Source organism: Homarus americanus, unplaced genomic scaffold, assembly GCF_018991925.1.
Source record: "Homarus americanus isolate GMGI-L3 unplaced genomic scaffold, GMGI_Hamer_2.0 scaffold32832, whole genome shotgun sequence".
NCBI classification, from domain to species: Eukaryota; Metazoa; Arthropoda; class Malacostraca; order Decapoda; family Nephropidae; genus Homarus; species Homarus americanus.
The window spans coordinates 1,403-17,339 of NW_024733424.1; the positions used below are offsets into that span (position 1 = coordinate 1,403).

Consider the following 15,937-nt stretch of genomic DNA (forward strand, 5'->3'; position numbering starts at 1 on the left):
GAAAGGCCCAGAAGGCCATTGCCAAGGGTGACAAGAAGAAGAAGCGCAGGAGGAAGGAAAGCTACAGCATCTACATCTACAAGGTACTGAAGCAAGTGCACCCCGACACAGGAGTCTCCTCCAAAGCTATGTCCATCATGAACTCTTTCGTGAACGACATCTTCGAGCGCATCGCTGCCGAGGCTTCCCGCCTGGCGCACTACAACAAACGCTCCACCATTACAAGTCGGGAAATCCAGACAGCTGTCCGACTCTTGCTGCCCGGTGAACTGGCCAAGCATGCCGTGTCTGAGGGCACCAAGGCTGTCACTAAGTACACCTCTTCCAAGTAAGAGGTTACTTGTGCACAACAAACACGCCATCCCACTACTACAACTTAATCGGCTCCATCGGAGCCACAGTTACATGTTAAAGAGACAGTTACCGACAGTGATATATTGAGAGGGAAATAAAAAAATAAAATTATAATAATCTGCATTCTCTATTGGCGTAGAAACAGGACTAAATCGAAACATAATAAATAAATAAATAAATTCTGCGTGGAGTACTTTTACACCCACTGCAAAGTGACATACATGGAGTGTGTTTGGGCTTCATTTCTTGTTTGCAGCATGCCTATTTCATGTAAAAAAAAATTTTATTTTATTTTATTGTATGTTCTTTTATTTTATTTATTTCTTTACTTACTTATTCTTTATATATTTATTTGTTACTAGCTCTTGTTTGTTGCACCCTCCCACCTCCCGAATTGATGACCTACTATACAATCGTACCTCCACGAATGTTACCAACTTACCGTTAGGCGATTTGGGTAACCGAAATTAACGCTCTCCGACCACCAACCATTTCGATTGTCATGAAAATTATCTTCAGAACAGTTCTTTGGCCCTGAGAAGGGCCGAGTTATAGATGTCTGGTAGGTTTTGTTGTGCTTTTTGTTTTTCCCCAAGGAAGAGGACTTAAGCACGCTCTCCGCGGATGCGCCGGGCCAGCTGGATGTCCTTGGGCATGATGGTAACGCGCTTGGCGTGAATGGCACACAGGTTGGTGTCCTCGAAAAGACCCACCAGGTAAGCCTCAGAGGCTTCCTGCAGAGCCATGACGGCAGACGACTGAAAGCGCAGGTCAGTCTTGAAATCCTGGGCGATCTCACGCACCAGGCGCTGGAAGGGCAGCTTCCTGATGAGTAGCTCTGTGCTCTTCTGGTAACGACGGATCTCACGAAGGGCGACGGTTCCGGGCCTGTAACGATGGGGCTTCTTGACACCACCGGTGGCTGGGGCGGACTTGCGAGCTGCCTTGGTGGCAAGCTGCTTCCGTGGAGCCTTGCCTCCAGTGGACTTGCGGGCAGTCTGTTTAGTACGGGCCATCTCGACGACGAAATAGTCAATACGCGCGGCCCGGCAGGCGGGCGGGCTTATATACAGACATTCTCCACCTCAGTGGCCACCTCATTGGCCACGAGTGCCGCATGCGTCATCCGCAAGCTACGCCCCACCTCCAAGAGGGAGGGACGGCCTTGGATGAACGATACTACCGCTGCGTCCACAGCACGCCACCTACTCCCACCAAACCGTGGGCGAAGCCACACCAGGACCACCTGTAGTAGCAACCACAACAACATGACTGGACGAGGCAAAGGAGGCAAGGGACTTGGAAAGGGTGGCGCCAAGCGTCATCGTAAGGTGCTTCGTGACGACATCCAGGGTATCACCAAGCCCGCCATTCGTCGTCTAGCTCGGCGTGGAGGTGTTAAACGTATATCCGGCCTCATCTACGAGGAGACCCGCGGCGTCCTCAAGGTGTTTCTTGAGAACGTCATCCGTGACGCCGTCACCTACACCGAGCACGCAAAAAGGAAGACCGTCACCGCCATGGATGTGGTGTATGCCCTGAAACGGCAGGGCCGCACCCTTTATGGTTTTGGTGGTTAATCAACCTGATGGACGGGCGCACACCACCACCACCACCACCACCACCACGACAAACAAATATACGGACCTAATTTTAGGTCCACATTTAAATCGCTAAAGAGTTGGTTAGACACTGAGTAAATCGTTGAAAATATATCCAATCACATGATCCTCTCTAATTCTGGACTTGTGGTATGAGTATAGGTTGTGTGTGAACGTGTTGGAACCACTTCCTAATAATTGTCAGTCAGTCAGTCAACATTCACCTAACCTCCAGGTACCTCACCTAACTTCCTGTAGCGTCACCGAACCTCACGAAATGTAACCCAATGTAGTTTATAATCTATCCTAACATGACATAACATAACCACGCACTATATTACTTCGGTAAGAGTAATGAGTTTTAATACACAAAGTTGCAGTTATCATTCATTCATACATACATACATACATACATACATACATACATACATACATACATAACATACTAGTGGCAGGGGGGGATTGAAGTGAATTTTAGGAGGATAGAATAGGTGCAGTGGCTAAACAGCGCTTGCGTGAGGGACTTTAAGCAGCAACTCGCCTGGATGCGGCAGGATAGAGTCAGGTCAAGCGTCCGGTGCATGTTGGGTTCTGCCATGGTTTCTCAGTGTTTGGTCGGCTTGATTGTGTGTGTTGTTTTCTTGTTTGGAGGAAATGTCTTGGTATTCTTCTTCTTAGCTTGAAGTTGATTTTCTTCTAACTCTTCTCCTCTTGTTGTTCGTCTTCCTCGTGTCTGCTATCATTCTGTAAAGACTCTCTATATGTATGTAGGTATGAGTGAGTAACAGTTGCCGGTTACAGTGATACTTCATATTCGCTGGTGTTGTACTGTATGGCTTCGGTATTTCTTAATATACAAACAGCACCGTTAGTGGATTGAGGTATTTAAAAACCAGCCTGCATTACTTATATATAGAAATAAATAATGTGGCTTGGACAATAATGACGACTACTCTCTCCTACCTTCCCCAAACAAGGGCTTTTCGAAAGTATACATTGGACACAAATGACGTAGTACATCATAAATTGGTGGTTTAACAAAAGCCCTCATTAGAGAAAGGTGAAGGAGCACACAGTGAACATACAGATTAATGTTTGCACGCGTAGATCATGTAAGGTGAGATGTTGAACACCAGACACGTAGTGTAGTAACTCCCTCACAGATGGCGTTATGAGGGGCCTGATGATGTAGCAGTTACCTCACAGATGGTGTTATGAGGAAATTCACATGATGATGCTGTAGCAAAACATTCACTACGTGTTGTCGTAGCATCTTGGGGACACCACGTGGTCGACATGACTCCCTCATTCAAGTGGGTGAGGTGTGGTCCCAGGCCTCTCTATCGTGGAGTCTCAGGGGAAGTATAACTGGGTACCTGGGACCTCACTGTGTGAAGGTGGTTAGCTAGCTTGGGTAAGACTCAACTGCCGAGTTGTTTTTCACTGAGTTAAGCACTGTTCACCACTATTCATCACTGGTTCCATTCCTTGGCCAAATGAGATAGTACCTTATGGCAAGAACTTGTTGATAGTCCGCTGGGGAGGAGGGTTCAGGGGAGTGAGTTGGTATGGGCCAACATATAAATAATAATAATAATAATAATAATAATAATAATTAACGGTTTATTGAAAGAGCTTGGCAGCCAGAAGACTGAAAATATACAGTTACATATTGGGGGAATGGGTTACGAATTACAAATAATATACAAGTAACATGAGTGACACAAATAAGACATATAATAACTAGCTGGGGAAAAGCTCAAACTACAGTTCATTTCAACATAGTGACAGTGCAAGGAGTAGTGTTTACTGGGAGTGAGTACACTGATTTATTACAAGTTATCGATAATTTTTACAATGGTTGGGACTGGGCTGTTCTTATAGCGATCAGTTCGTGCACGTATGGGCTGGGCTGGATGCGGTTGTGGTGTCAAAGAGCAATTCTCGGACTAGGGATCTCAGGTGGTAGTAGGAGCCGGTGTCAGGGATGGTGTAGAAGCTTCTTACCAAATTTGCAGATGAGGTCGTGGTGATGGTCAGTGAGAGTCTAAAGGGTCAGTGTGTTGAGCGCTTCTTGATATGTGGAGTAGGAAGGGTAGAGAATAATCTTGCATGGCCTCTTTTGCACTTTTTCGAGGTGTTTACGTTGTGTGGCATTTAGGGAGGAAGACCAGGTGGAGGAGGCATAGGTGAGCTTGGGAAGTATGAATGTTGTGTAAACACTGAGGAGCTCGTGTGCAGGACCACCGAGGGACTTGAGTCGGCGGAGGAGGTGGAGACGGAAACTGGAGGATTTGATAACTTCACTGACGTGTGGTTTCTAATTTAGTTTGTTGTCTATATGTATGTGTGTGTGTGTGTGTGTGTGTGTGTGTGTGTGTGTGTGTGTGTATACTACTGTACTTTTTAGATCCTCCTACGCAACCTAACCTATTATAGTTAAGTATAGTAGGCTATACACTATTTTGTTAGTATGTGTTATAAAATGAAATTGCATGTTATTATTATTAATATTATTATTATTATTATTATTAGTAGTAGTAGTAGTAGTATTATTATTATTATTATTATTATTGTTATTATTATTACATGCTAATATAATACTAAGTTGCCCGCCAGATTTCCTCAGAGATGGGATGAGCACATTGGCGGCGGTGTTGTTTATACTCCGCCCGATTACTGATTCCTATTCACCGAGCCAGAGCTGGCGGGCGGCGTGTTATGTGCCACGTTTTGTTTCCCATTGGGCGTACCGCTCAGCTGGGGAGTAGGAGATTTCATAAAAAGAAAGTTTGAGTGGAGAGCACACCTTTTCCTTCACATACAGTTATCTTAGACCATCTACTAGTATAATAGTTTGCACAAAAATACTCTACACTCTTTCTAGGTTGTTGCTATTTTTTTTTTTTTTTTTTTTGACTTCTCATCAGATTGTGCATTCAACTAATATACACTATTAGTGTGTTTATTATTATGTTTTATAGTATTATTTCGTATAATATTGGGTAACACAATTAGAGTCACTAGTATAGTATATTATTGGGGTTTATAGCAGTTTGTGGTCTAATAGTATCATGCTTTATGAGTGGTGTTCTATGTAGTGATGATTAGGCAATAAAATATGTTTTGGGGGTTTATAGCAGTTTTTGTGGTCTACTAGTATCATGCTTTATGGGTGGTGTTCTATGTAGTGATGATTAGGCCATAAAATATGCTTTTGGTTTATTGCTAACAAAATATACTTTGCTCTACCGCTGTAGTGCAAAACATGGTGAAACTTACATACACCGTTAATAAAGTATTGATGGAAGAAGAAGAAGAAGAAGAAGAAGAAGAAGAAGAAGAAGAAGAAGAAGAAGAAGAAGAAGAAGAAGAAGAAGAAGAAGAAGAAGAAGAAGAAGTAAGAGGAAGAATTGTGGAGGGAATGAACAGTGAGACAATGTAAAGCCTCCGGGATGGCGGCAGCGTTTCTGTTATTAATATATAATAAGACAATAGGAAAATATGTTGTTGTCTCTACCTGTATTATTACCTTTGCGATAGCATGGTTCAATTTTGGGAGGACATAGGAAGGAGCAGGAGGTTAGGAAGGAGCAGGAGGTTAGGAAGGGATGTGTAGTGGGAGAGATAGTGTCTGTGATCCTCGGGTCACCACTCCTCGGATTGTGTCAGTTCAAGTTTAGAAGCTCCAACAACTTTCCCTGAATACGAATTGGCAACCTTTCGATTTACAACAGGTACCTACTTACTGCTACAGTAGGTAGGTGAACAGGGACCAAGGGGGCTAGGAAGAGTGTCCAAACAACTTGCTCCTGCCTGCCTGTGTGATGTAGTCGTGGCCAGAATTAGGTTAGGATACAGACACATCTGGCTAGTTAGTAACGCTGTACCCAGAAAGGAACACTCAGCATGTAAACTTGGTGATACACCTTTAAAGCACTACTATATTATTGAATGGGACACTGTCAAAGACTTCAGGCCACCTCACTTATTGTATCTTGAACTATGTCATTACTTCATTGAGGACATTACATTCTTGCTCTTTATCCCAAATTGGCTAGCCCACACTGGTAAATGTGTACTGTACTGTCAATGAATCTGATGTATTTCTTTGTGTATGAACCTGACTGAAAATAAGGTCGCCTCCCTGGCTGCTGCTGCTGCTGCTGCTGCTTCTTGCGCCCTTCTAAGTCCCGTTTAAGTCCCCACCCCAGGCCCCCACAACCGCCCTTCACATCTACACCATTCAAAATCAATTTCACTCAATTTCCACAAGACTATGCTAATTACACGTAAAATAGAGTGTTATCCTGCAAAACGTTGATGTCGTATATTTCTCTCTTTAAGTGATATCCTGTGGCTCCGAAAGGAGCCTGTTTGGTTAGGTTGTCTTGTGTGAACGAACCTTGGGTTCTTATTTCTTCTCTGTCTTCTTGGGAGGAGCACAGCTTGGATGTTAGGAAGGACACCCCCTTGGGCAATGGTGACTCCAGACAGGAGCTTGTTCAGCTCCTCGTCATTGCGAATGGCAAGCTGAAGATGACGCGGGATAATGCGGGTCTTCTTGTTGTCGCGGGCGGCGTTACCGGCCAGCTCGAGCACTTCTGCTGCCAGGTACTCCATGACGGCTGCAAGGTACACAGGGGCACCTGCACCAACACGCTCAGCATAGTTGCCTTTACGCAAGAGACGGTGGATCCTACCCACGGGGAACTGGAGTCCGGCCCTGCTAGAACGGGACTTTGACTTGCCCTTCACTTTGCCTCCCTTGCCGCGTCCTGACATGTTGCTGCTGCTGCTTTTCGTGATAGGAGTTAAATTTCCGCCCGCCACCTGGGTCTTTTATACCAAGCTCAGGATCAGGCCAGGTGGCCGTCTCGCGGACCCAACCAATGTAAGAGAGCCGTAGCTGCAGCCAGTCTGATCCTGAGCGGCCCGCTCGGTATATAAGGAAAAGTTAGTCGGGCCAGTTTTCAATTCTCTCGCTCCGCGCCACGAGTAACTGTGCCGCCATGCCTCCCAAAACTTCCGGAAAGGCTGCCAAGAAGGCTGGAAAGGCCCAGAAGGCCATTGCCAAGGGTGACAAGAAGAAGAAGCGCAGGAGGAAGGAAAGCTACAGCATCTACATCTACAAGGTACTGAAGCAAGTGCACCCCGACACAGGAGTCTCCTCCAAAGCTATGTCCATCATGAACTCTTTCGTGAACGACATCTTCGAGCGCATCGCTGCCGAGGCTTCCTGCCTGGCGCACTACAACAAACGCTCCACCATTACAAGTCGGGAAATCCAGACAGCTGTCCGACTCTTGCTGCCCGGTGAACTGGCCAAGCATGCCGTGTCTGAGGGCACCAAGGCTGTCACCAAGTACACCTCTTCCAAGTAAGAGGTTACTTGTGCACAACAAACACGCCATCCCACTACTACAACTTAATCGGCTCCATCGGAGCCACAGTTACATGTTAAAGAGACAGTTACCGACAGTGATATATTGAGAGGGAAATAAAAAAAATAAAATTATAATAATCTGCATTCTCTATTGGCGTAGAAACCGGACTAAATCGAAACATAATAAATAAATAAATAAATTCTGCGTGGAGTAGTTGTACACCCACTGCAAAGTGACATACATGGAGTGTGTTTGGGCTTCATTTCTTGTTTGCAGCACGCCTATTTCATGTAAACAATTTTTTTTTTTTTTTTTATTGTATGTTCTTTTATTTTATTTATTTATTTACTTACTTCTTCTTTATATATTTATTTGTTACTATCTCTTGTTTGTTGCACCCACCACCTCCCGAATTTATTGACCTGTAATTATACAATCGTACTCTCCACGAATGTTACCAACTCAGGGCGATTTGGGTAAATCGAAATTAACGCTTCCTGACCGACCAACCATTTCGTTGATTGTCATGAAAATTTGCCCTCTAAATGGTTCTTTTGGCCCTGAGAAGGGCCGTAGAGTTATAGATGTCTGCAGGTTTTGTTGTGCTTTTTGTTTTTCTCCTCAAGGAAGAGGACTTAAGCACGCTTCTCTGCGGATGCGCCGGGCCAGCTGGATGTCCTTAAGCATGATGGTAGTAACGCTTGGCGTGACGGCACACAGGTTGGTGTCTCGAAAAGACTCCACCAGGTAAGCCCCAGAGGCTTCTGCAGAGCCATGACGGCAGGTCGACTGGAAGCGCAGGCCGTCTTGAAACCCCGGCGATCTCACGCACCAGGCGCTGGAAGGGCAGCTTCCTGATGAGTAGCTCTGTGCTCTTCTGGTAACGACGGATCTCACGAAGGGCGACGGTTCCGGGCCTGTAACGATGGGGCTTGTTGACACCACCGGTGGCTGGGGCGGACTTGCGAGCTGCCTTGGTGGCAAGCTGCTTCCGTGGAGCCTTGCCTCCAGTGGACTTGCGGGCAGTCTGTTTAGTACGGGCCATCTCGACGACGAAATAGTCAATACGGGCGGCCCGGCAGGCGGGCGGGCTTATATACAGACATTCTCCACCTCAGTGGCCACCTCATTGGCCACGAGTGCCGCATGCGTCATCCGCAAGCTACGCCCCACCTCCAAGAGGGAGGGACGGCCTTGGATGAACGATACTACCGCTGCGTCCACAGCACGCCACCTACTCCCACCAACCCGTGGGCGAAGCCACACCAGGACCACCTGTAGTAGCAACCACAACAACATGACTGGACGAGGCAAAGGAGGCAAGGGACTTGGAAAGGGTGGTGCCAAGCGTCATCGTAAGGTGCTTCGTGACAACATCCAGGGTATCACCAAGCCCGCCATTCGTCGTCTAGCTCGGCGTGGAGGTGTTAAACGTATATCCGGCCTCATCTACGAGGAGACCCGCGGCGTCCTCAAGGTGTTTCTGGAGAACGTCATCCGTGACGCCGTCACCTACACCGAGCACGCAAAAAGGAAGACCGTCACCGCCATGGATGTGGTGTATGCCCTGAAACGGCAGGGCTGCACCCTTTATGGTTTTGGTGGTTAATCAACCTGATGGACGGGCGCACACCACCACCACCACCACGACAAACAAATATACGGACCTAATTTTAGGTCCACATTTAAATCGCTAAAGAGTTGGTTAGACACTGAGTAAATCGTTGAAAATATATCCAATCACATGATCCTCTCTAATTCTGGACTTGTGGTATGAGTATAGGTTGTGTGTGAACGTGTTGGAACCACTTCCTAATAATTGTCAGTCAGTCAGTCAGTCAACATTCACCTAACCTCCAGGTACCTCACCTAACTTCCTGTAGCGTCACCGAACCTCACGAAATGTAACCCAATGTAGTTTATAATCTATCCTAACATGACATAACATAACCACGCACTATATTACTTCGGTAAGAGTAATGAGTTTTAATACACAAAGTTGCAGTTATCATTCATTCATACATACATACATACATACATACATACATACATACATACATATATAACATGCTAGTGGCAGGGGGGGATTGAAGTGAATTTTAGGAGGATAGAATAGGTGCAGTGGCTAAACAGCGCTTGCGTGAGGGACTTTAAGCAGCAACTCGCCTGGATGCGGCAGGATAGAGTCAGGTCAAGTGTCCGGTGCATGTTGGGTTCCGCCATGGTTTCTCAGTGTTTGGTCGGCTTGATTGTGTGTGTTGTTTTCTTGTTTGGAGGAAATGTCTTGGTATTCTTCTTCTTAGCTTGAAGTTGATTTTCTTCTAACTCTTCTCCTCTTGTTGTTCGTCTTCCTCGTGTCTGCTATCATTCTGTAAAGCCTCTCTATATGTATGTAGGTATGAGTGAGTAACAGTTGCCGGTTACAGTGATACTTCATATTCGCTGGTGTTGTACTGTATGGCTTCGGTATTTCTTAATATACAAACAGCACCGTTAGTGGATTGAGGTATTTAAAAACCAGCCTGCATTACTTATATATAGAAATAAATAATGTGGCTTGGACAATAATGACGACTACTCTCTCCTACCTTCCCCAAACAAGGGCTTTTCGAAAGTATACATTGGACACAAATGACTTAGTACATCATAAATTGGTGGTTTAACAAAAGCCCTCATTAGAGAAAGGTGAAGGAGCACACAGTGAACATACAGATTAATGTTTGCACGCGTAGATCATGTAAGGTGAGATGTTGAACACCAGACACGTAGTGTAGTAACTCCCTCACAGATGGCGTTATGAGGGGCCTGATGATGTAGCAGTTACCTCACAGATGGTGTTATGAGGAAATTCACATGATGATGCTGTAGCAAAACATTCACTACGTGTTGTCGTAGCATCTTGGGGACACCACGTGGTCGACATGACTCACTCATTCAAGTGGGTGAGGTGTGGTCCCAGGCCTCTCTATCGTGGAGTCTCAGGGGAAGTATAACTGGGTACCTGGGACCTCACTGTGTGAAGGTGGTTAGCTAGCTTGGGTAAGACTCAACTGCCGAGTTGTTTTTCACTGAGTTAAGCACTGTTCACCACTATTCATCACTGGTTCCATTCCTTGGCCAAATGAGATAGTACCTATGTTCTTATGTTCTTATGGCAAGAACTTGTTGATAGTCCGCTGGGGAGGAGGGTTCAGGGGAGTGAGTTGGTATGGGCCAACATATAAATAATAATAATAATAATAATAATTAATGGTTTATTGAAAGAGCTTGGCAGCCAGAAGACTGAAAATATACAGTTACATATTTGGGGAATGGGTTACGAATTACAAATAATATACAAGTAACATGAGTGACACAAATAAGACATATAATAACTAGCTGGGGAAAAGCTCAAACTACAGTTCATTGCAACATAGTGACAGTGCAAGGAGTAGTGTTTACTGGGAGTGAGTACACTGATTTATTACAAGTTATCGATAATTTTTACAATGGTTGGGACTGGGCTGTTCTTATAGAGATCAGTTCGTGCACGTATGGGCTGGATGCGGTTGTGGTGTCGAAGAGCAATTCTCGGACTAGGGATCTCAGGTGGTAGTAGGAGCCGGTGTCGGGGATGGTGTAGAAGCTTCTTACCAAATTTGCAGATGAGGTCGTGGTGATGGTCAGTGAGAGTCTAAAGGGTCAGTGTGTTGAGCGCTTCTTGATATGTGGAGTAGGAAGGGTAGAGAATAATCTTGCATGGCCTCTTTTGCACTTTTTCGAGGTGTTTACGTTGTGTGGCATTTAGGGAGGAAGACCAGGTGGAGGAGGCATAGGTGAGCTTGGGAAGTATGGATGTTGTGTAAACACTGAGGAGCTCGTGTGCAGGACCACCGAGGGACTTGAGTCGGCGTAGGAGGTGGAGACGGAAACTGGAGGATTTGATAACTTCACTGACGTGTGGTTTCTAATTTAGTTTGTTGTCTATATGTATGTGTGTGTGTGTGTGTGTGTGTGTGTGTGTGTGTGTGTGTGTGTATACTACTGTACTTTTTAGATCCTCCTACGCAACCTAACCTATTATAGTTAAGTATAGTAGGCTATACACTATTTTGTTAGTATGTGTTATAAAATGAAATTGTATGTTATTATTATTAATATTATTATTATTAGTAGTAGTAGTAGTAGTAGTAGTAGTATTATTATTATTATTGTTATTATTATTACCTGCTAATATAATACTAAGTTGCCCGCCAGATTTCCTCAGAGATGGGAGGAGCACATTGGTGGCGGTGTTGTTTATAATGTCTTAGACCATCTACTAGTATAATAGTTTGCACAAAAATACTTACACTCTTTCTAGGTTGTTGCTATTTTTTTTTTTTTTGACTTCTCATCAGATTGTGCATTCTAACTAATATACACTATTAGTGTGTTTATTATTATGTTTTATAGTATTATTTCGTATAATATTGGGTAACACAATTATAGTCACTAGTATAGTTTATTATTGGGGTTTATAGCAGTTTGTGGTCTAATAGTATCATGCTTTATGAGTGGTGTTCTATGTAGTGATGATTAGGCAATAAAATATGCTTTGGGTGTTTATAGCAGTTTTTGTGGTCTACTAGTATCATGCTTTATGGGTAGTGTTCTATGTAGTGATGATTAGGCCATAAAATATGCTTTTGGTTTATTGCTAACAAAATATACTTTGCTCTACCGCTGTAGTGCAAAACATGGTGAAACTTACATACACCGTTAATAAAGTATTGATGGAAGAAGAAGAAGAAGAAGAAGAAGAAGAAGAAGAAGAAGAAGAAGAAGAAGAAGAAGAAGAAGAAGAAGAAGAAGAAGAAGAAGAAGAAGAAGTAAGAGGAAGAATTGTGGAGGGAATGAACAGTGAGACAATGTAAAGCCTCCGGGATGGCGGCAGCGTTTCTGTTATTAATATATAATAAGACAATAGGAAAATATGTTGTTGTCTCTACCTGTATTATTACCTTTACGATAGCATGGTTCAATTTTGGGAGGACATAGGAAGGAGCAGGAGGTTAGGAAGGGATTTGTAGTGGGAGAGATAGTGTCTGTGATCCTCGGGTCACCACTCCTCGGATTGTGTCAGTTCAAGTTTAGAAGCTCCAATAACTTTCCCTGAATACGAATTGGCAACCTTTCGATTTACAACAGGTACCTACTTACTGCTACAGTAGGTAGGTGAACAGGGACCAAGGGGGCTAGGAAGAGTGTCCAAACAACTTGCTCCTGCCTGCCTGTGTGATGTAGTCGTGGCCAGAATTAGGTTAGGATACAGACACATCTGGCTAGTTAGTAACGCTGTACCCATACCGGAACACTCAGCATGTAAACTTGGTGATACACCTTTAAAGCACTACTATATTATTGAATGGGACACTGTCAAAGACTTCAGGCCACCTCACTTATTGTATCTTGAACTATGTCATTACTTCATTGAGGACATTACATTCTTGCTCTTTATCCCAAATTGGCTAGCCCACACTGGTAAATGTGTACTGTACTGTCAATGAATCTGATGTATTTCTTTGTGTATGAACCTGACTGAAAATAAGGTCGCCTCCCTGGCTGCTGCTGCTTCTTGCGCCCTTCTAAGTCCCGTTTAAGTCCCCCACCCCAGGCCCCCACAACCGCCCTTCACATCTACACCATTCAAAATCAATTTCACTCTATTTCCACAATACTATGCTAATTACACGTAAAATAGAGTGTTATCCTGCAAAACGTTGATGTCGTATATTTCTCTCTTTAAGTGATATCCTGTGGCTCCGAAAGGAGCCTGTTTGGTTAGGTTGTCTTGTGTGAACGAACCTTGGGTTCTTATTTCTTCTCTGTCTTCTTGGGGAGGAGCACAGCTTGGATGTTAGGAAGGACACCCCCTTGGGCAATGGTGACTCCAGACAGGAGCTTGTTCAGCTCCTCGTCATTGCGAATGGCAAGCTGAAGATGACGCGGGATAATGCGGGTCTTCTTGTTGTCGCGGGCGGCGTTACCGGCCAGCTAGAGCACTTCTGCTGCCAGGTACTCCATGACGGCTGCAAGGTACACAGGGGCACCTGCACCAACACGCTCAGCATAGTTGCCTTTACGCAAGAGACGGTGGATCCTACCCACGGGGAACTGGAGTCCGGCCCTGCTAGAACGGGACTTTGACTTGCCCTTCACTTTGCCTCCCTTGCCGCGTCCTGACATGTTGCTGCTGCTGCTTTTCGTGATAGGAGTTAAATTTCCGCCCGCCACCTTGGTCTTTTATACCAAGCCCAGGATCAGGCCAGGTGGCCGTCTCGCGGACCCAACCAATGTAAGAGAGCCGTAGCTGCAGCCAGTCTGATCCTGAGCGGCCCGCTCGGTATATAAGGAAAAGTTAGTCGGGCCAGTTTTCAATTCTCTCGCTCCGCGCCACGAGTAACTGTGCCGCCATGCCTCCCAAAACTTCCGGAAAGGCTGCCAAGAAGGCTGGAAAGGCCCAGAAGGCCATTGCCAAGGGTGACAAGAAGAAGAAGCGCAGGAGGAAGGAAAGCTACAGCATCTACATCTACAAGGTACTGAAGCAAGTGCACCCCGACACAGGAGTCTCCTCCAAAGCTATGTCCATCATGAACTCTTTCGTGAACGACATCTTCGAGCGCATCGCTGCCGAGGCTTCCCTCCTGGCGCACTACAACAAACGCTCCACCATTACAAGTCGGGAAATCCAGACAGCTGTCCGACTCTTGTTGCCCGGTGAACTGGCCAAGCATGCCGTGTCTGAGGGCACCAAGGCTGTCACCAAGTACACCTCTTCCAAGTAAGAGGTTACTTGTGCACAACAAACACGCCATCCCACTACTACAACTTAATCGGCTCCATCGGAGCCACAGTTACATGTTAAAGAGACAGTTACCGACAGTGATATATTGAGAGGGAAATAAAAAAATAAAATTATAATAATCTGCATTCTCTATTGGCGTAGAAACAGGACTAAATCGAAACATAATAAATAAATAAATAAATTCTGCGTGGAGTACTTTTACACCCACTGCAAAGTGACATACATGGAGTGTGTTTGGGCTTCATTTCTTGTTTGCAGCATGCCTATTTCATGTAAAAAAAAATTTTATTTTATTTTATTGTATGTTCTTTTATTTTATTTATTTCTTTACTTACTTATTCTTTATATATTTATTTGTTACTAGCTCTTTTTTGTTGCACCCACCCACCTCCCGAATTGATGACCTACTATACAATCGTACCTCCACGAATGTTACCAACTTACCGTTAGGCGATTTGGGTAACCGAAATTAACGCTCTCCGACCACCAACCATTTCGATTGTCATGAAAATTATCTTCAGAACAGTTCTTTGGCCCTGAGAAGGGCCGAGTTATAGATGTCTGGTAGGTTTTGTTGTGCTTTTTGTTTTTCCCAAGGAAGAGGACTTAAGCACGCTCTCCGCGGATGCGCCGGGCCAGCTGGATGTCCTTGGGCATGATGGTAACGCGCTTGGCGTGAATGGCACACAGGTTGGTGTCCTCGAAAAGACCCACCAGGTAAGCCCCAGAGGCTTCCTGCAGAGCCATGACGGCAGACGACTGGAAGCGCAGGTCAGTCTTGAAATCCTGGGCGATCTCACGCACCAGGCGCTGGAAGGGCAGCTTCCTGATGAGTAGCTCTGTGCTCTTCTGGTAACGACGGATCTCACGAAGGGCGACGGTTCCGGGCCTGTAACGATGGGGCTTCTTGACACCACCGGTGGCTGGGGCGGACTTGCGAGCTGCCTTGGTGGCAAGCTGCTTCCGTGTAGCCTTGCCTCCAGTGGACTTGCGGGCAGTCTGTTTAGTACGGGCCATCTCGACGACGAAATAGTCAATACGGGCGGCCCGGCAGGCGGGCGGGCTTATATACAGACATTCTCCACCTCAGTGGCCACCTCATTGGCCACGAGTGCCGCATGCGTCATCCGCAAGCTACGCCCCACCTCCAAGAGGGAGGGACGGCCTTGGATGAACGATACTACCGCTGCGTCCACAGCACGCCACCTACTCCCACCAAACCGTGGGCGAAGCCACACCAGGACCACCTGTAGTAGCAACCACAACAACATGACTGGACGAGGCAAAGGAGGCAAGGGACTTGGAAAGGGTGGCGCCAAGCGTCATCGTAAGGTGCTTCGTGACAACATCCAGGGTATCACCAAGCCCGCCATTCGTCGTCTAGCTCCGCGTGGAGGTGTTAAACGTATATCCGGCCTCATCTACGAGGAGACCCGCGGCGTCCTCAAGGTGTTTCTGGAGAACGTCATCCGTGACGCCGTCACCTACACCGAGCACGCAAAAAGGAAGACCGTCACCGCCATGGATGTGGTGTATGCCCTGAAACGGCAGGGCCGCACCCTTTATGGTTTTGGTGGTTAATCAACCTGATGGACGGGCGCACACCACCACCACCACCACGACAAACAAATATACGGACCTAATTTTAGGTCCACATTTAAATCGCTAAAGAGTTGGTTAGACACTGAGTAAATCGTTGAAAATATATCCAATCACATGATCCTCTCTAATTCTGGACTTGTGGTATGAGTATAGGTTGTGTGTGAACG

At 45.7% G+C, this 15,937-nt stretch overlaps 1 protein-coding gene across 1 annotated transcript; it reads right to left on the reverse strand.

Moving 5' to 3' along the window:
- Positions 1–959: 959 nt before the first annotated feature.
- LOC121869811 (histone H3-like) lies at positions 960–15,185 on the reverse strand. Its single transcript, XM_042371388.1, has 2 exons — positions 14,787–15,185; positions 960–1,373 (listed from the first exon to the last, which is right to left on the reverse strand). The coding sequence occupies exons 1-2, from the start codon at positions 15,183–15,185 to the stop codon at positions 960–962; spliced, it is 813 nt and encodes a 270-aa protein (XP_042227322.1).
- Positions 15,186–15,937: the final 752 nt, after the last annotated feature.

What these genes read in the sequence shown, in the direction of transcription:
- LOC121869811 (XM_042371388.1), bottom strand. Translation starts at nt 15,185, where the DNA reads ATGGCCCGTACTAAACAGACTGCCCGCAAGTCCACTGGAGGCAAGGCT. An exon ending in TGGCCCGGCGCATCCGCGGA is followed by an intron (nt 1,374 to 14,786) that starts GAGCGTGCTTAA and finishes TATTTCGTCGTC; the next exon opens with GAGATGGCCCGTACTAAACA.